General features: G+C 30.5%; 1 protein-coding gene across 1 annotated transcript; it reads right to left on the bottom strand.

The window, feature by feature from the left end:
* Positions 1–10,827: 10,827 nt before the first annotated feature.
* LOC122507608 lies at positions 10,828–13,483 on the bottom strand. The gene is made up of 5 exons (XM_043620411.1): positions 12,931–13,483; positions 12,686–12,838; positions 12,065–12,229; positions 11,824–11,980; positions 10,828–11,594 (listed from the first exon to the last, which is right to left on the bottom strand). The coding sequence occupies exons 1-5, from the start codon at positions 13,372–13,374 to the stop codon at positions 10,828–10,830; spliced, it is 1,686 nt and encodes a 561-aa protein (XP_043476346.1). The 5' UTR covers positions 13,375–13,483.
* Positions 13,484–22,243: the final 8,760 nt, after the last annotated feature.

Here is a 22,243-nt window from a genome sequence, read left to right as displayed (position 1 = left end):
GTCTCGGTGCACGAGGCCGGCGCGTCACGAAGGTTGGGTCAGTTCGAGCTTGGTGACCAAGACGCGAAGCGTGTGTTCCTCTTGGAGAAGTTTTCTAATTGTATAAAAAGAGAATAAAATGGAATACCTGGCGATGATTGCCAAGTTAAAAGGTCAGTGATCATCCTCACTATGTCTGGCTGACGTCTCCTGGATTACCAGGTTTACCAGGAAGCCGGAAAATCGACTGGTTTCACCGGTTATTGTAACGACGCCAGAAGTGCGGGTTCTCTCTCTTTCTGTTTGTGAATAGTTTTACTTAACAAATTAAAAATATAATAAGTCAAATCAAATTTTGTATTTAAATTAATTTGTTTTCGAGTCAGTGCCTTTTCTCTTTCCTTACCACGAAAATTCACGGCCTTGAGATATTTGTCAAGTAAAGTTTGGCGCGTTAAATTGTGAGCTCGGAAAACGAGCTAGTCCGGGAGTGCTCATAGTTTAAATTACGGCTGCGGAGGTCCCGGTAGAATTCCTACCTGGCGCTGGAGAGGCTCTCCTAAACGGATCACCGTTAGCAGTATATAAGTTCAGAGCGTGGAACTTATATACTCATTTTCAAAGAACTATCATCGTCGCCATTTTTGTAACGCTTTTCCCGGTGGAATTTTCCACTTGCCTCATGTCGAGAAAACGTGTTACAAGTAGTAACAAGAAATATTTAATGCATTTTCAATGTCAGTTCTTTATATAATTTTTGTGTTCAACACCTCTAAAAACTTAAAAAAAGATAAAAGAAAAACTAAAAAAAACTAAAAACTAAAACTAAAACTAAAAAAACTAACTAAAACTAAACTTTTTTTATTCTTTTATCTTTTATTTTCAATTCTTTGAAAAGGGTCTTTTCTATTTTGGAAAATATTCCTTTATATTGTGTCCAAAATTTTGAAATTTTTGCAATCTGACATGAAATTCGTAATTAGCGACCCAAAAAAGCCCCGAGTACCAAGTTTTAAGTGAATCCGATAACTTTTTACAAAACTCGTCCTTCATATTGGATCCGCCATTTTGAATTTTTTAAATCTGACATTAAATTCGTAATTAGCGACCCCAAAAACCCCCGTGTATTGAGTTTTTTAAGTAAATCCGATGATTTTTTAAAAACACTCGCCCGACATATTAGATTCGCCATATTGGATTCACCATATTTAATTTTTTTAGTTTAACATGTGATTCGTATTTAGAAGCCAAAAATCTTAAAGGAACTATTTCGACTTCTTTTTTAACCTTATTATTCGAGTATAAATGTTAAATCGCTATTTTTCCATTATTTGACATGGTCAACTTTGACCCTCTATATTTCCTAAACGGGGCATATGCTCACCTTGAAATTTTGCAGGGTTATTTGGTTATCATATATGACCATTTGGTGTAAAAAAAGTTTTAATATTCGAGGTACGAAGAACGTGCATTTTTTGCATGGGGCTTTCCGAGGCTATTTTATATCCGGGTTCAACCTTATCACATAGGTAACGATATAACTGAACTTCCACATACTTCGTCATAACTTCGTTCTCCAGGGAGAACATCTAAAGGAAATTATTGTATTTTTATAATTTGATAAACAAAAAAGAATTTTTTTGGTTCACGGAATGAAACCGATTTACAATTGGAGTTTTTATGTAGTTCCCTAAAAATAATATTTTAATTTAGAAAATAAAAACTATAGACAATAAAAGTAGGAGGCGTTTCACATCAGAAATGTCATGATTTGCAAAGGGTAGGTCGGTTTTAAAAAATTCAAAATTGTAGAAGATACGCCATTTTGAATTTTGATTGTAATCTCATAAATTTTTAATAGAAAAAAATGAAAACTTTAAAATAAAAATACAGTTTTCAAAAAAGATTTAATTTTTGTATAAAAAATCAACACCTGTCGGAGTCAGTCTATGCACACCTGTATAATGTGTACAGTGTGGCCTAGTGCAATCTTGGAACTCTGACTTATAGACCAATTGTTGAATTCAAGTTTCATAAAAATCGGTCTACCCTTTGCAAATTGTGATATTTCGGTCGTGAAACGCCTCACAGTAAAAAATGTGTCGAAAAAATTCTTAATATGTGGACGTCCACATGAAAAAGGCCCATATTGTCGATTCCAGTTTTCGAGATAATCGCAATTTAGTAATTTTGGAGCAAAATCTTAATTTTTTTTTATTTTTTATTATCAATCTACATGTTTTGACAAGTCGAATGCGGTTTTCATTAATTTATTGAAAATTTAACTGTTTGATTTCATTAGTTTTTTAGAAAAATGAAAAGGGCCCATTTTGTCGGTCATTTGCAAAAGTAATCCGAATTTTAAAAATGGAGGTGTGGAAAAATTTAAAACCTCTTGATTTTTCATCTCTAAGGTGTTCTGGACTGTAAACAATTCTTATCTGAATAACTTCCGAGAGGAACCAGAGATATTAATGTTAGAATCTTTTTTTGTAATTTTTGAAATGAAAATTTGGATATTGCGTCAATTTTTTCATAATAGAGACTGTCAAAAAATTTTTAATAAGTGTAATATCTATTTTTTTTCTTCAAATGACACAATAAAATTGTACTTAATCATTAATCTTGTAAAAAATGGTTTTTTAATAGAAAAATTCTTTTTTTTAGAAAAGGGCCCATATTGTCGGTTTTTCTGATTTTCAAAATTAAGAGGGGGGGATGGTTTTTTAAAATTTAAAACCTATTGGTTTTTAATCTTTTAGGTACCCTAGACTGTAAACAATTCTTATCTGAATAACTTCCCAGAAGAACCAGAGATATTGATGTTGGAGTCTTTTTTTCGTAATTGTCGAAATGAAAATTTGGATATTGCGTCATTTTTTTCATAATAGAGACTGTCAAAAATTTTTTAATAAGTTTAATATATATTCTTTTTTTTCAAATTACACCATAAAATTGTACCTAATCATTAATCTTGTAAAAAATGGTATTTTAATAGAAAAATTATCCTTTTTAGAAAAGGGCCCATATTGTCGATTTTTAGTACTTAAGTACGAAATTTTTGAAAATTAAGAGGGGGGATGGTTTAAAAATTTAAAACCTGTTGGTTTTTTATCTTCAAGGTGCTCTGAACTGGAAACAATTCTTATCTGAATAACTTCCAAGAAGAGCCAGAGATACAACAATTAGTTGATATCGCAATCTTTAATTCCGTTTTTCTCGAATTGAGGTTTGTGGCGTTCTAAACTTTGAAATCTCGTAACTCAGCGAATTTTTAACCAAAAAAGTTCTGAGACCACTCAAAATTTTCCAATTTTTGCGAGGAATACGCCCATATAGATAACTCCAATTGTGCCAAAATGGGCCCTTTTCATGTGGACGTCCACATATTCTTTCATCGAAATTTCTTTAAAGAGATTTTAATAGGAGTGCCTAGAAATAAAAATAATACTTACAAGAAGTGCTGTTTTTCCAAAAATAAATTTCTTTGGTTAAATTTAACACAAAAATCTTTTGAAATTTTACAAAGAGAACATTCACATGTAACTTTCGATAATCTCACTTGAGGTGCCTTCGCCTGAATAACTACACCCCTAATCTTCACAAATTTCGAAACTGTATCGGCCTAAAAATATTTTATTCTGCTGTTACGAAAGGGTTAAGCCATTTTTTATTTAAAACCATTTTTATTTAACAAAATTTTTATTTAACACATTTTTGAGAAAACCGAATTTTCATTTTAGCGAATCTTCATTTATCAGGCTTTATTTTTATGAATCGTTATTTGAATACCCTACCTTACAAAATTCAACCTTCCAAACACATAACATTTTTGAATATTTCATTCTACGCCTTTCATAAAAATTTATATATACGCTCCTGGTGCTGCTCGACAGTTCCCTTCTGCCCTTCCGCCTACCTCACCTACAAACTTTGTCAACAAGAACGCATTGACTGAGGACGCATCGATCAGAATTCCAATATACAGATAATTTTATAAAATATTTGCCAAAATTGAATTGTATGGATATTAAAAATCATATTACGAATTATCAAATTTTTTTTTAAAATAGGCTACAACGATTTTAATTAAGTATGATTACCGTTAAATCTCCGAATGATATAGAATTTCTTTCCGATCTCAATAAAACTTGAATTGAGTTCTTCTGCATTCACTTTGAGTTCATTGACAACTATTTTCTCTGCTTCCTCAAATAATTCCAAATATTTATCAGGACTCTTACAGAATTTATCATGGAGCAATTTATTGTAACCCGCCAAATAAATCTTCAAAGTCAATATCGATCCAACTGTTTAGATTTATATTTCTAAATTTTTTTCAACAATTCAGGAATCGGATAAGTATTCAGCATAAAAAATACGCAAGTGTAGTCAATACAGATAATGATTTCAACGCTTTTGTGTTGTCAGTACAATGAAAACCATTTTTCGTCAGTCAAATTCCAACTTTGCGTAATTTTTTTATAGGTTAAAACATTTTCTAGGAGCTTCTCCGTATTCTTCCCACAATCTATAGAATCTCAGCTTTCATGTACAATTTTTTTTATTAAATTATATCAACTTTGTCAAGAGTTCTACGATTTAATCACAAAAATCAACAGTTTTCCACACTGTGGGACGTTCATACAAAATTACCATAGGAAGTCTCCATACTAAAAACGATTGATTTTTCTCTCCGTGTGTTATTGGTATTTTTTAGAGCTTTTGATGATGAGGGTGTAGAGGAAGGAGGATCAAGGAGTTCAATTTCTACCAGGTCGGCAATTTTATTTTTGATTGTTTTGGAAAATCCTGGTTTTTTGTTCTTAATGTTGAATTTCTAATATTTTTAGATCTGCCTCGTGATGGCAGGAGCGAAGCAGGGAGCAACCTTGGAGAGGAAGGCTGCTTAGAGCTGCTGAATTTGTGGTGAGGGGAAGAAGCCATGATGAAACACTAAAGTAAACAAGCAAGAGAAAGAAAAAAATTGTACCCGAAAATGGTCTCAGATGTCGATTTTACAAAATTAAGTTTTACGAAGCATAACAATTTAAGTTAAAGTGTGAGTTTAACGAATACAGCTCGTAACCTGAAAGAAATAAGGAGTTGCGTATATAGAATAAAATGTAGCCAAAATATTATTCTTTCAAACTCTTCTTAGTTTTCGTTTTTATTGCCTGTGGATTCGGAGCTGCAGTCCGAAATTTTAAAAATAAGTGGTTTTCGACACTCTATCTTAGGGAGCGTTCACAAATGATGTCACGCTTTTGGGGGTAGGAGGTCACGTCATGCTAAACGTGACACAATGTATTTTTCTCATGTGAAATTACAAAAATTGCGTGACAGGGGGTAGGGGGGTTTAAAATCTCAAAAAATTGCGTGACATCATTTGTGAACGCTCCCTTAGAGTAAAAATTTGTTCAAATGAAACAAAATAACAGACGAAAAATTAACGTCAAAATTAAAAGATTAAATTTTATATACATTAATAATGTGTTACGCCAAGTAAATTATATACATAAATATGTCGCTAAAGAAACGAAAATTATAATTTTTAAAACAACGTTTTATCATAAACACAAGAAGTTTAATTTTTTTATTATTTGTGCGTGATGTCATTTCACATATTTTTTTCTTTCTGAAAATTCGCACTGGATTTTTATTGAATAATTGTTATTTATAAATGTTTAAGTCACAGCTTAAAATTTTCGTACAGGATCCTCAAAGTAACCCTAACGGATCCTGAGCAGTTCCTGTACAGGATCCGCTAGGAATGCTTGACTCTTGTACGGGATCCCAACCGGATCCCGTACAGGATATTGGGACAAGATTCCTGCGTAGAAACCTGAATAAGAACCTGTGTGGAAAACTTGATTATTGGGGTCCCTCGCCAGTTCCTGTGTGAACCTTAATATCAGATTTTTCACAAAAATTTTCCCTCGTATGAACCTGCATGGGATCCTGCACAGGAAAGTTTATATTTCCATCCCTACGAGGGAAAATTTTTATCAAAAATCTGATGTTAAGGTTCCTACACAGGAACCGGCGAGAGGCCCCAATAATCAAGTTTCCCACACGGGTTCTTATGTAGGTTCCTACGCAGGAACCTTGTCCCAATATCCTGTACGGGATTCGGTCGGGATCCTTTGAGGATCCTGTACGGGAATTTTAAGCAGGAATCTTTCTCAAGGGTGATTTGTGACTAAATAAACTAAACACTTTAAAACAATAAATTCAATTAACTTAGGTTTGATAAATCGAGCCATAAAATTGGCGGCGATCTCTTGAGCCTTTGTGTATACGTAAAATTGAAAGTTGAAACCCATTCGCAAATTAGCATCATGACTATTAATTATATTATTATTCCTTTCTATAATTATAACGTTTTATTATTAATTAATATTATTGTTATTGTACATGTGACCCGCTTTTATTTTCTCTATTTATCAAATTTAAAACTGGAATTTATTAATATTATCTTATTATTATAAATATTATGTTAAGTAAAGCATTATAAATATTTAGATATTGAGAACAAATGAAGCGTTTTGTGCAGAAACAGCATAAGTCCATAATTCGAAATTGTTGAGGAATCAATAAAAACTGTTTTTCTCGTAAATGTTAAGATTTTTTTAAATTCGGCTTTTTGCATTATATTCTACTAACCTATAAGTTAAAAAATCCAATATGATTAATTAATTATCTACTTAATGTAAAAAATTAAAAAATAAATTAACATTTGGACTTATGCTGTTTCTGCACAAAATGAAATGAAAAACACAGAAAATTTATTAAATCCAGTGAAATATCAAAGTTTTATGAAATATTTAATAACATTTATATAAAATATTAAATTTGGATAATTTCTAGTAACATTTTATACATAATAAAATTGTTTTAAGAATAAATTTAACCAATTTTCAATATTTTCTAATTTTAAAATAATTCAGTCACCACTGTCACTTTTTGCTTCCCATGAGTGTTTTTATTTATAATATAAACTGTTTAATATAAATTATTAAAATACGTCAAGAATATCACAAATAAATATAAAACTTATCATGGACTTGTGCTGTTTCTGCACAAAATGATATTTTAATTATTTTTTTAAGGGTTTTGATTTTAGTCACTTATGTAATATTTTACCAGATTGAAAAGCTTCATTTAAAGATAAATTTTCAATAAAAAAGTGATTTTCGAAAAAAATTGACTTATGCGGTTTCTGCACAAAACGCTTCAAATATTTAAACTAAACGATTATTTTATTTAGATAAAAGAAACATTTCCTTTGAGACAAATCTTATTTGAAGTAAAAAAATATTTTATGAGTAAATAAACCTTGTTTTTAAAAAAGGAAATATTTGATTGAAAAGCAAATTATTTGATTTTAATACAAAAAAGTTTTAGGTTAAATTTGATATTTTGTTTTAAATTTTAACGTGAGGAAAAAATTTTCAGTGAAATGATAAAAGTTATCTAAATTATCTGATGCGGATGGGTTTCATACATATAAGTCGAATTATTTACTAAATTCAGGAGCTGGATCAAGGAACTCGTTCTACTTGCAGTTGCCGCACATTCGTTAATATCAGTCATAGAGGAATGACTGCTTTGGATGGGAATTTCTAGAAACAAAGTTGTTAAGATATAAATTTTTTGCTATTTAGCTAATTAAAGTTAATAATTTTTTAAAATTTGTATTAAATTGAAGCTTAAAATCTTACTTTAATGATATTTCGTTAAAAAAATAGTTATTAGCTTCCGCTGTAAAATATAAATGTAACTTTAATCTTGCAGGCGAGCAGTTAAAAATAATTCTTCAAACAAAATGTCATTAAAGTGAGATTGAGAGTTTAATTTTTTGAATTTATAAAAAAATTACGAACTCTAATTTGCTAAATAGGAATGATTAATATCTTAGCAACTTTGCTACTAGAAATCCCCATCCTGGTCCGCTCAGTACCCAAACAGCATGTGATATAACCTTAAAATGAAGGCGATATTACATTAGATCATGAAGTAGTATAAGGAAACCGAACGATGTACATTGAAAGTGGGCCGACACATTTCTGTACCTGCTTAGTTGTTGGAAAATACCGAAAGGAACACTAACGCTACGCACGGGAAAATTCTGAAACTAACTGTCATTTTTCTTTCGTCTGCTACATTGCTGCGTTGCAGTGTTGATTTGTAAACAAAAACATATATAAACATAACAAAATGAATAATAATTTATAAGACCTGATAAATTATTTAAATGTGGGATTATGTGAAATCATTCATGTGTTAAATGCAATATGTTAAGTGAGAAGGAAAGATGAAAAAAGTGTGAGAAAGTATTTATTTTTACATAATATTCGTAAATAAAAAAATTCCCAAAAATAGGCAAAATATAATTATTTATAAATAGATTTAAATTATAAATTTATATTTTTTAAAATGAAGTTAATTTATAGTATTTTTTCTTATCATATGAAATGTATATTTATCAGTAATTTTTTTAGGTTAGGACCATGTTCAGACACTCATCCAAAGAAATGGAAAACTTGAAGAAATTATTTAATTATAATTTCTTACAAGAAAATATGCAAGAGGCATATTTACCAAATAATAGATGGTGTTACACAAAAGGTGATAAAGACTATATGGTTTTTGCCAAAGTTGAAGAAGATGCTTCAGTAACAAAAAAAGTCTTTGTATTTGCTGACTCCTCTATGAAAGTAATTATAGATGAAATAATCTCACCATTCTCAAAATTTCTACATATTCAAGATATTGATGAGTTCAGTAATCTTTTAAAAATGGTAGACAGTATTTAAGAAAAAAAGTATGTTAAAGATATAATTTTTATATCAATTAGTTTTAAATTATAAATTCCAATTTTTAACATTTTAATTCTTTCATAATGTATTACAGTTTACATTAAGTTTCATTAATTTGACAGATAATTATTTGTTTTATTTGTTACGTCAAAACGAGAAACCTTTTTAAATATACCTAACGTTCCTCGTTTTAAATTGGTTTCATAAATGAATCCAATTTGGAATGAGGATAAGTCAATGAGCCTACTAAATGTGAGAGAATAATTTATTTAAAAACCAACAAGAAAGAAAAGAGTTGACAAAATTACAATGAGTACAAAAATTATGAATCTTACTTAAAGAATAACGATTACTGGTGGTGTGATGATAATCTGTTGTCCGATCTCAATGGTGATGAGCGGTAGACGAAAAGGGGCCTTTTGTTTGTTGTCCTTAGTGGTTGGGTATTAGACCTCTTGTTTACACTAATGAGATAGTGTATTGTATTGTTAAAATATCTGCTTCCTTCCAGACGGTTGTCGCCTCTTGAGCAAATTTCGATGGTTCGAAATTTGGAATGTGTTGTTTCAATATTAGGTCTTCGTTGATAGTTGAGATTATTTCCAATTTAATATTTTTGGAAATTGTTTAAAATTTATACTTTGCAAATTTATTATAAGAGGTTGTTTAAAGTTCACTTCTTATTTAATACTTGGGGAAATAGTTCACTTTTAATAATGTACGTTCAAAATAATACTTGGGGTTATACGTTTCACTTTCAAAGATGTACTTTTAATTCACTTGTAAACTATGCGATGTTTACTTGTAGACAATTTGATAATGACTGAGCGATGTGTACAGGTTGATTCCCAAAAAATTACTCTCTAGTCTCTTGTTCTGAACGATGTGTTCAGGTTGATTTCTAAATAGTTACTCTCTGATACTAAGCGATGTGTTCAAGTTGATTTCTAAAAAACTACTCTCTAGTCTCTTGTTCTGAACGATGTGTTCAGGTTGATTTCTAAATAGTTACTCTCTGATATCTGCAGAATTTGTATCCCTTTTATATAAAACTGTCTTCATTAATGTAATGCTTTGAAATCATTCAAGTGTGAATTTTAAGTGGGGGTCTCGGCGACGGCAATGCTGCTGCAATTCGGGGCGACTGTTGACTCTTCTACACGTGTCGATTTTGGGTAGATTTTAAGTGGGGGTGTCGGGCGACGGCAATGCTGCTGCAATTCGGGGCGACTGTTGACTCTTCTACACGTGTCGATTTTGGGTAGATTTTAAGTGGGGGTGTCGGCGACTGCAATGCTTGTTTGTTTTCCTGCCTGTGGCGAAGATTTTTTGAAGGTCGTTTAACTGATGCACTATCGTTATTCTTTTTACATGATTTAAAATATTACTCATCTTTCTTGAATTCATTATACTTGCAAATTGTTTAGATACATATGAGATATATAAAATATGCTAATTACAATGCAATAATATGAAATACATAGAATAATAATACAACGTATAAGTAAAATACAATATCAAAAAAATAGGAAATACATTCTTAAGTATCGAAGTTAAATTAGGTATATTAACAAGAAGTTACGAACGTAACATATTGTACAACAAAATAATTGAAAAAGTGTATCATGATTTAACGTATGTATAATACGTACATATGTATGATCCATTCCTAGACATTTTTAAAAATTGAAACAAACAAATAATTAATACAATCCTAGTGGTTTTGTATACGATGTGGACTACCTTCAAACTTTGCCATTAAATTTTTAAATTTAAATATTTTATGAACTGTAAAGTAATGTCAAATTATTATTTAAAATTATTTCATAATTTTTTAAAAATATTTATTAATATTCTATTATTAAACCATTCATTTTTAAGTACTGTAATAAAAATAATTTAAAGCATATTATAAATTTGTACATGATCATTTTATAAAGACTTTATAAACTACACAAAAATAAAAATTTTAACAATAAATACATATAAGATTACATAAAAGTGTTTCTCCGTTGTATCAATTATTTCATTTTTTCTTATAAACTCGTTTTTTCTTCAGAGCAATTTTTGTTGGATCTTCGCAGCAATCCATTTCTTTACTTGTAGACTTTAAAATTTTCTTTTTAGTGACAGCTACAAGTTTAGCAGATTTTCGTTTTTCTTTTATTTGTTTTCGTTCTTCACTGTCGTTTATGTTTTTTTTTTTACACACAAGCAGCATGCGCGTTGTTAAGTAAAAGTTTAAGATTCGTCTCGTTAAACCATCTTTATGTTCTTCGCATCCTACGAAGGGTATGGGAGATAAATCATAGAGTTTTTGCGTAACTTGAAAAAAGGTATCACACTGAATATCTTTTTCATTAATGACACTTGAGATTGCCTTTTCAAGCACGCAAATCAAATTATACAAACGTTGGGAAGGATGTTTTAGAAATCCTTTCGTTTTCATTTCAATTAATTTATGGCGTTCTGGAATTGTATTTCCGTCAGCCAAAATTAAACTGGAGGAGCACTCCTTACAAATGAAAGGTTTGTTTTCCGTAAGGAATTTCGTAAATCTTGATCCTTTCCTACTTACATAACCGGAAACGTAAGTTATAGCATAAGTAGATGCTTCAGAATAGCAATAGTCATGCTCTTTTATAACTTTTTCATCCGTATAATCAATGCAAGAGCCTTTATCAATAATTGTATCTAAAATACTTTCCCATTGTTCCTTCCTCTCAATAGAATCTCCAACATCTTCCAAAGAAAGTAAAACTTTGAAAATTTCAGGTCCTTCCACATTACACCCTTTTGGGGGTTTTATTTAAGAATAAGTTGATACTAACTTATACATTTGTATAAATAAGGTTGGATCAGGGTGTTCGTTGGCACCACACGAATCTCTCATTAAAGAAAAGAACCTCTGAAAAAGCATAGAAATATATTTAAATATATAAACATACAATTCTGTAATAAATAAAATATACCTCCAACATATCCTGATTTAAACGAGCTGTCATTAAATACGAAAACTTGCAATGGTCAGTTAAAAAGGTGCAAATCTCCATTGCAGCTTTAAGTGATACTTTTAAACCATAACAACAGTTGCTGCTCATAAATTCATATTGTGCTTTAGGATTCTCATTCGCTTGTTTCAGCCATTCTTCAAGATATTCGACAAACTCCTCAACGGTCTGTATTGTACATTATCATTAATGCATTGAAATAATATTTTCAATAATAAATAATTATTACATCAAATTATTCAATATTTGTACCTTCCAAATTTCATTTTTAGGAGTCATTGCCTCGAAAGCAGTACGACTGTTCATAGATTTAATTAATGATGTTATTCTCTTGCAGAATTTTTTAAATCCCTCACAATCTTCCAAATCTATGTGACGATTTTCGTAAATTTCCAAGGCGTGGTGAATATTAAAGAACTGAAATTAAAAACTTATTAATAATAATAACAACAGTGAACCCAGTAAAACAAACTAATTCAAACAGATTGAAATGAATTAAGATTTTTGGTTGAAAGCGGGATTCATTCAAGCTCTTTGTATATTCGATTGAATTCGATTCAATTTGCCTGAAGTTGTGCAAACGAATTCGCATTCGTAAGAAATGACCAAGGCATGCATTGAATTCGTGCTGACGAATTAAAAAAAATTAAAGGCCCCAAAACTTGTCCATTGAATTAGTAAGAATAGAAGGTTTGGAAGTTCAATACAGTTTGACGAATTCAGGAAAATTGCAACATAGCTCCAATTCGTATTTGTCACAAAGCGGGATTCACTGAAACTCTTTGTGAATTCTTTTTAATTTATTTCAATTAGTTTTTGTTTACTGGGAATATCGTATTGTAAAATTATAAAATGAAAACTCATTTCTGTTACTTGGAATGCTAAAGCCACATTCATTTTTTGGAAATATTTTGGTTCCAAATGATCTAAACGAAGCGTATAATTAACTTTTAAATCGTACGAGAGCTGATTTAAAAGTTCCAATAAAGCATACCAATGCTTTAAACTGATGCAGCCATCTGGAGTCTGTGAATTAACAGAATAATATAAAATTTGGAAAAATATTTACTATATTATATATAATATTTTCCCTACAATAATTTTTTTTTAATACCTACATAGATTATGTCATATTTTGAAAATTTTATTAAAAAGTTTCGAAGTGCTTTTATCAAGTGTGGAAAATCGGATAAAAACCACAGCCTTCTTTCATCACAACAAGGATGACATACACTGACTTCCTCAGCTGTAACTCCAAACATATTCCACATTGACCTGTACCAACTGGCACCATCAGTCACTACAGCGTCAACAAAGAAACCACTTTTCTCTGTGAGTGCAATAGCTTCCAGCAATAATTTATGGAGAACAGTGCCAGATGCACTTCCGACACTTAAAAAGCAGCCCAATGTTTGTACCCATTTCCCTCTAAATGGTTGATACATGAAAACCAAGGCGTGGTCTCCCTTTTTTTTATTATCAGGTGTCCATTTTCCCAAATCTGTAAAGCCTTCGAATTTTAAATTTTCGCGATTAAATGTCAACGACTGCGAAAGTTTCATTTCGTCGACAAGAATTATTCCTAATGAAAAAATTTGTATCAATATTATTAACAAAATGTTTTATAATTATATTTAAAAATACGTAAAGTACTAATCACGTCGACACTCGCTGGGCATGGCAGCTGCTTTCATTTTCATACCCTCAAAAATATAGGACTGAAATCCAAAAGACGTTTTTAAAAGTTTGAGATACCTCGATAACGTATCTACGCATGATATGTCACGCTTCCGAAGATGTTCATAAGTTTTTCTACTTTTAATTCTCAAAAGAATACACTCGTACACCCACTCTGTCGTGTAACGCATGTTTTTTTTGTCTGTGATTTTAGACGCCTGAAAGCATGTTTTTATTGCAATCTGCTGTTCGGAAGGTAGCTGCGAAATAGCTGCATGTAGAATTTCCTCCTTGGTTTCCGAGCACGCTTTTTTAATCACTCGTACATACTCTTTCAAATTTTCAACCTACAATTTATTAGAGATAAGTTAATATGATAAAAAATAATTCAGGGTGTACTATTTTCGTTCAAACAAATTTCCGGCTATGTTTTAATTTTTAGCGCTTTTTCAAAAATTTCTATTACATATTTTATGAATAATTAAATTGTTTTGACGAGAAAATAATGTTCTTTTAATAATTTGAATTGAAAATTTAAAAAATAATTAAATGAAACAAAGAATTTTTACAATTTTTTAAATTAAGCTTAGTCTTAGTCTTAGTTGTTAATTATACCTTTCTTTTGAGTCTTAGACATTTGCGACCACTATTTTTGTGTAGTTTATTTAATTTTTGTTGGGTCTCTTTTAATTTATTCGGTTCTCCTTTCTTCCTATTCAATTTCCTCCTTAATTTTGCACAGGATTTACAGTATGTTATTTGTCGACCTTTTTTCTTTAAATCCTTCTTTGTTACATATCCTTCACAAGCATCAGATCTACAACAGAAATTTTAAAACAGCATTTCATTCGAGATTGTAATTTTTAAAAATAGAAACTTTTAGTAAAATGAAATTTATGATTTTACATACCTTTCAGAATTATCGCCACCACATGGGAGAAACTCATCCACTTGTTTAAGAAGTGCAACCAAGTCTTTAATAGTTTTTACCTCTTGAAGTCCTAAATTTAATTCGATTTTTCCTATGAACACCTAAAAAAGTTATTATTGAATTTAGATAATCGTACATGAAATAATACAAAAAACGTATTCCACATTTTTGTTATTCGAGAAAATTTAAAATTTATTACTTTTACTTTCAAATCTGGATATAATATTACGCGTTTGGTAGAAAATAAAATACTGTCATTCCAGTTTAACCATGCAATAAAATTTTCAGAACAAAAAAATGTCCATTTCTGTGATGGCAATTGAACCTGTAAATCCTTCTTACGAAGTTTTTCAAAAATTAGTTTTCCTTGAAACTGGTCAGATTGAAAATTTTCCTTTTCAACTTGATGGTTGTGAACAAAAACAGAAGGAATTGCTCCTTTTTTTAAAGTTATTCTTCCTTTAGGAATTTCATGTAAAACTCCTTTAATATTCTGGAAAAAACTTCTTTCTATTTCTACTTCTTTAAAATGCAGTTCACACAGTACATGATTTTTCTTAAAAATATTTATTTTTTTTTGTAGGAATGATTTTTCTCCACTCTTCGATTACATCTTCCTGTCCACATGATAAAAAAAAATATTTCAAAGAAAGATAATTTTAAAACTTAACGTTAATTAAATATTTAATTTTTAAAACAATAAATGTAACGTACTTTTGCAGAGAAAAAAGAAATATTTATTCCTTTGAAGATTAGATCGGACGATACACACTGATCCACAATGCAGGTCGAAGGCATATTTGACGATAAAAACACACATATAAATATCACAAAAATATTTACATTATTAAAAAAAAGAGAAACACACAAAAACACTTTTGACACAACACGTGGAGTAAAATGGAGTAAAAACATAATCAAATAAGATAGGTTATGTTATATGCTTTTCCTAGTTAATAATTTTCCCACATGCGGCGCTTCTGTTCCTTTCGGTATTTTCCAGCAACTAAGCGGGTACCAAAATCTGGCCCAGTTTCAATACGGAATTTACATGGTCGTTCGGTCTCCTTATACTACTTCATGCATTAGATATTCGGATTATTCCAATGGAATGTATCATGGTAATATCGAAGGAATATTCCAGGATGATGTTGAGGGAATGTTCCCAGGTTATTGCCTGGGAATATTCCAAAATTTCATACTTTGAAAATATTTGACATTTTTTCTTTTTATCTTCTTTTTTTTATTAAACATACGATTTATTGGTATTTTCAACATATTTAACCCTTAAAGTACACACTGAGTCATTGTTTACTGTTAAATATTTTTTAACAAATTAATTTTATATCAACAAAACTATATTTTTTATATTCCTCAGAACATTTCCTATCGATTAAAAAAATTCGACTGAATTTTATCAATTTGAGACAACGATATAAAGTTTCAAAGTATTGCAAGGTACAAATCGCCCATGTGTGTATATCGAACGTAAGTTTTTCAAATGTGTACTTTAAGGATTAATATTACCAAGGAACATTCCCTCAACATCATTCAGGAATATTAATTCGATATTATCGTGGAACATCCCCTCAATGTTATCTTGGAATATTCCTTTGAAGCGGACATTTTAATATTACTTCAAGATCCCTGGAACATTCCACTGGAATATTCTGAATAGCTAATGTAATATTGTCTTTATGTTAAGGTTATAGTACTTGCTGCTTGGTAAACTGCAATCAATCTGTTCGAATTATCAAGTAGTAGAATGGTAAAGTTGTCGAATGTTCAAAACGTCGAATCGTCATCTGTTCGAATTGCCCAGTAGTAGAATGGTAAAGTAGTCGAATGGACAAAAAGTCGAAATGCCATCTGTTCGAATTATCAAATAGTTGAATGGTAAAGTTGTCGAATGTTCAAAACATCGAATCGTCATTTAGTCGAATGCTAAATACATCGAATCTTCATTTAATCGAATGCTAAAAACATCGAATTCTCAATTCGTCGAATGTTCAAAACGTCGAATTATCAATTCATCGAATGTTAAAAATATCGAATCGTCAACATGTCGAATGCTAAAAACATCGAATTATCAATTTGTCGAATGCTCAAAAAATCAAGTCAAAAATTTCAAGTCGCTATTTCTTCGCTATTAAGAACAAAAAATATAGAGAACAATTTTTTTTATTTAGTTTAATATATGTGTAATAATATGTAAAAATTACTACAAGTACCATACCCTAAAAAATAAGAATTTTTAAAAAACGCTTTTACAGGAATTTAGAACTAATGTAGTGCTTATCTAGTACCATATATAAAAATTTTGAGCTGTTAAACTTCTTAAGAAAACGTATGGTACTACAGGCTTGACGTATATAGCTTTAAGTTCCTTACACTAAAAGGTAAGAATTTTTAAAAATCTCTTTCACCGGAATTGAGAATTAATTTAGTGCTCTAACATAGTATTAAGAAGAATTTTCCAAAAACTATCCTCAACCTCAAAAACTACCTGGGGTAAGTGCGTCAATTGCTGCGGATGCTTCAATTGCTGCGCGTTTGTGAAATGTATAATTATTTATAATTTAACAAAGTAATTATGTTTAAAATTGTTTTGGAAAAATTATTTTGATCAATACGTGATACAATGATCTATAAAGATACACATTAAAAATATAATTAGTTTAATTTATTTGGTTTATACACCCGTCTTAAGCTTATCTAGCTATACAAGTGTGTTTACATTTTCTCTTACATAATATTTCTTATATACATTTTCCTAATACTAAGTTTTGCGCCTACAGAACGTCTTGAAAATTAGGAGTACTCGCATTAGCCTGGACCACCTGTCTAATGGGTTTTCTCGCCAGTGGAGAGGGAAACTGTAGAAAACCTCTCCTGAGTACAACCGGTTTATCGACAGTCGAGTTCTAATGGTGTGTACCGGACAATAATCGACGGTGCACATCATTATACCTCGACGTCAAACCTCCCGCTCAGATTGTCTTACGTGCCGGAAAATTACCAAGCCAAATGGGCGCGAACCAAGGGTACTATACCCTTGGTCCTTAAACGACCGCCAAGCGAGGCATCTATCCGACTAAGCTAATCTGTCGGTTATAATTAGTTTAATTAATTAACTTTCAATTCTGCTTACCGCAGAAATTGAAACATGATTGTAAAATGCATGTACTTCAATTGCTGTGAACAAAATGACATCTAAATGCATGTTTTTAAGGCCGCAGAAACTGACGCGCAGCAATTGACACAGCCCGCAGAATTAGAAGCTTTTGATTTTATTTTTTATATCAAGACAAATTGATTTTTCCAAGTAGAGTACATAATATATTGCATTGCAGATTTAAAGAATTAAATTTCAGAAAAATCCATTTTTTTACTAAATTTTTTTATTCATAAAAATGTTACTATATAATAATAGTTATTTATGATACAAGTGCATAAAATCGTTGATTATACGACTGTGACGTTTGCAGCTCGAGCCGAAGGCAAGTGCTGCAAGTCACACAATTATAATCTGATTTACGCGCAAGTGTCATACAAAATTTTTTGCAACACTAGAACAACTAAACTTGCAGCAATATTGCCAATATTACTGTAAGTTTAATTTTACTTCACTGAAAAACTGTTGGTAGAGCAGTTCCGCTATTGACTGTTGTGCAGCGCTACTTAACTTTAAACTCACAGCTCTATCAAAATTAGGCGAGTTGCTCTCCTAAACTTGAGTACCAATGGCGTTGGCGAGCGGCTGCTTGACAAAAAGGTCAGCAGCTCTATCAAAAAGGAGAGTTGCTCGCCCAAAAAGGAGAGTAACTCGCCCAAAAATAAAGTGAGCTGTGCGTTTCTTTTTAACGCAGCAGTTCACCGCATTGGGCGAACAGCTCTACCAACAGTTTTTCAGTGTAGGGGAACTGAGAATTCAGTTTTCTTTCTTTATTTATTTATTTGAAGAAAACCAAGCCCAACGGTAAAAACCAATAACAGGGCTACAAAATGTAAACTTAAAAATTACAACTTAATAGCAAATTGTCAACAAATCACGACGCTTGTTTTAAATACTTATGTGTAGCCATTACAAACTCATTCAAGGATGTACAAAATAAATCTAAATTTTCATCCTCATTTTTCTTCAAAATAATCAATTGACAACGCTGGCGGAATATAAATGACAATAATAACAATAACAAGATCATCAATGTAAACTTTAACCCCAACTAAATTAATTTTTTTTAATAATAATAGGGGAGAGTCTCCAGTTGTGAGACACCTCCAGTTGTGAGACAGTCAATTTTTTTTAACATGCAATATTAAAAAGCCGATTGGTTTATATAAAAACATTTCTTTTTATATGAGCCAACTTTTTCGTGTACGCCGAAGCGGATATATAAACTGTTTTTGTTAAATACCAACACTGTGTGTGATAATCGACTAAAAAGCGTTTTTTCAATAAATACAAAGTACTTTTTTTCCAAGTTAATTAATTGGAAAAGGTAAATGTAATGCATTTTCTTTTAGTGTTTTCCTTATATTTTGTAATGCAATATTGCATTGTTCCAATCTACGGTTGAAAATAATTTAATTTTCCTTTTTCAAAATAGCGCCAATTTCTGGGTGTGAGACACAGCAAATCACCAGTTGTGAGACGGTGTCAACACCCATCTGGGCAGCATAAAAAATACGAATTTGCAGGCATACTATTTAAATGTTGTTTTGATTTTTTTTCTAGTATTTTTGGGCATGTCAAGTGGAAAAAAGTCAATTGATTCAGAAGAAATGAATTTTAATGCTCTTGTTGAAGCTATTAAATTGTGTTTATTTGATAGTCATATTTTGGCGAATAAATATTATTATTTAGCATATAATAATATATATTATTAATATATTTAATTATTTCTACTAAACATAACGTTTTATGTCAAACTTATTAAATTTTAGCAATTTTTAATGAGTGTCTCACAACTGGAGACATTTTTTTTTTTTTAAAAAGCTATGTGCTCGGAAAATGTATCGTAAAATTTTTTGAGTTCATCGAAACACTATACTTTCTTTTAATAAAAGTTGCGTATTTCTGTTACCTTTCGAACGGTGTATTTTATTAACAATTTCGTTTACCCGTTTACAATTTGCGGGTCAAAAATGAAACCCGTCTCACAACTGGAGACTCTCCCCTAAATTACTAAAGTCAATTGCACTGCAAGAATATTTCGAATTAATTGCAATAAGCACACCTCCGCCAGTTCTATCTTCTCGGTCATTTCTATAAACATTGAATAAATTAACATCAAAAAATTCTGAGGAGAGTAAGTCTTGTTTCAACCATGTTTCTGTAAACGCAATTACATTATAATTATAAATATCAACTGATTTAATTAGATACTTCAATTTTGTATTTATACCTCGAATATTCTGATAATACAATTTTAATTTTTCATTACAGGTTTGAGGGGAGTTGATATTATTGTTGGAATGTTGTCCCTGTAGACTAAACGAAGGTTCTTCTCTCCCTTGGAAATCCGTTCTGCTAATTGTTGTTTAAGTTCCCTGAACTGGCGCTGTTGCATTGGAGTACGATCCTGTGACAGCATGATATTGGGAATCATTGACAATGTTTGAATTTCCTTCCGATTCTTGATAAATGCTTCGAGTACCTCCACAGCCAAAAGTTCAGTTTGAAAAATAATTTTTAAAGGACGTATCAAAACCTGAGATATCGCACCCAAACGAATACAAGTTATATCACCAAAATCAACCTCTTTATAAAACAATCGAATGAAATCTTTAACTTTACTTTTATCTGTGTTTAAATTAGATTCTGCAGTATTTTCGGGAAAATTAAATAATATCAAGTTTCTTGAAACTAAAATAAAAAAATGTGATTGTAAATTGTTGTTTCAAAGCTGTATGTCATTGTTTCACATCAAACAGTCACTAGAATGCGTAAAGTAATCATTTTACGCACTGAAAATCACTTTACACACTGTTTTCAGTGTGTAAAATTCAATTTTACAGGTTAGTGTTGCAAAAAATATTTTTCCTATGGAAAAAGTTTTTGAAAAATATGCCTTTTTATTTGTGTTAGGTAGTTTTTGAGGTTGAGGATAGTTTTTTGAAAAATTCTTCTTAATGATATGTTAGAGCACTAAATTAATTCTCAATTCCTGTGAAAGAGATTTTTAAAAATTCTTACTTTTTAGTGCACCATACGTTTTCTTAAATAGTTTAACTGCTTTAAATTTTTATATATGGTACTAAATTAGCATTAAATTAGTTATAAAAACTTCTGAAAAAGTTTTTTAAATATTCATATTTTTGAGGGTATGGTACTTGTAGCTATACGTCAAGCATATGTAGTACCATACGTTTCCTAAAAAGTTTTACAGCTCTAAATTTTTATATATGGTACTAAATTAACACTAAATTAGTTCTAAATTCCTGTGAAAAAGTTTTTTAAAAATTGTTATTTTTTAGGGTATGGTACTTGTAGCTATACGTCAAGCTTGTAGTACCATACGTTTTCTTAAAAAGTTTAACAGCTCTTAATTTTTATATATGGTACTAAATTAGCACTAAATTAGTTCTAAATTTCTATGCAAAAAATTTTTAAAAAAAATATTTTTTTTCGTTAGGTAGTTTTTGAGATTAAGGGTACAGTACAGTCAATCTGGCATTTTTTTTGGAAAAAAATACTTTACTTAAGATTATTTCATAAATCGTTAGTGGAACATGTGATTAGCTTAAAACCAAAAAGTTGGGACACCCCCCTTGGGGAGGGGGGAGAAACTCAAAATTTCTTTGGATTTGATTTTGTACGAAAACCGTAAGTCGTACTGAAAAATTTCTTAAATAAAAATTGTAGAGAACAAATTTCTCTACATTTTATCTTATTGGGCCCCTACTGTACAACTTAATGCGCGAAAGCTAGAGGACGCCAAAATTGCAAAGAATCAGTTTTTCCCCTTTTTCGTATCAAAAAAACCCTTTTTGCGTTTTGGTGTAAATAGAAAAGTTGTAGAGCTCAAAAAAACCTACAAAATTCATGTACATAATTTTTTTCTTAGTTGCACTCTTTCGGAGGTACAGTCTACTTATGAATTGTTACGGATAGATAATCCATATAACACAAGACCACAAATTTTTTTTTGAAATACCATACCATTGACTGGACCATGTTTTTTATATTTTCTGAGTCGCTGAATTCGAATCCGAACTCAGTTTCCGCCATCACGTCAAATTTCTTCAAAATAGCGGATCCAATATGGCTGTCGAATTTTTAAAAAATTTATCAGATTTACTTAAAACTTGTTACTCGGGCCCAGTAAAAAAAATTCGATACACGACCGAGGAGTTAGTATACGAGCTCGGTAGCTCGTATGAGAAATATGAGAAGTCTCTCATACGAGCCTTTTCAGTAATGAGAAGTGTATAGATGCTTGTATACGAGGTGACTTTTAAAGCATTTTTATTAATGTAACACTATTTTAAAGTAAATGTAGATAATAGAAATGAATTTTCTCATCTAAAACAAAGCTTAATTCATAAGAGAAATGAAGTTTTAAGAAAAAAAGGATAATTTTGTTCAAAAAATTTATTCACACTGAAAAAAGGTTAGAATTTGATAATTCCTTGTTACTCTTACTTACCGACATTAGATATTTCTCGGATGCAGTAAGCACGATTTTGTATTAGCGGTAGAATAAATAAGTTTTTCTTCATTACTAATTAATAATATATTATTATTTATTTATTATATAAATGTTCTTATATAAAATAATTAAATTTAATACAAAATCGTGCTTACCGCATCCGAGAAA

Source organism: Leptopilina heterotoma, unplaced genomic scaffold (assembly GCF_015476425.1).
Source record: "Leptopilina heterotoma isolate Lh14 unplaced genomic scaffold, ASM1547642v1 Lhet_479, whole genome shotgun sequence".
Taxonomy (NCBI): Eukaryota; Metazoa; Arthropoda; class Insecta; order Hymenoptera; family Figitidae; genus Leptopilina; species Leptopilina heterotoma.
This window is presented reverse-complemented; position numbering and strand designations above follow the sequence as displayed.

Coding starts and splice junctions, on each gene's coding strand:
- LOC122507608 (XM_043620411.1), bottom strand. CDS start 13,374: ATGAAACTTTCGCAGTCGTTGACATTTAATCGCGAAAATTTAAAATTC. Junction 11,981..12,064: donor CTAAAAATGAAATTTGGAAG/GTACAAATATTG, acceptor TGTACAATACAG/ACCGTTGAGGAGTTTGTCGA. Junction 11,595..11,823: donor CACCTTTTTAACTGACCATT/GCAAGTTTTCGT, acceptor AACCCCCAAAAG/GGTGTAATGTGGAAGGACCT.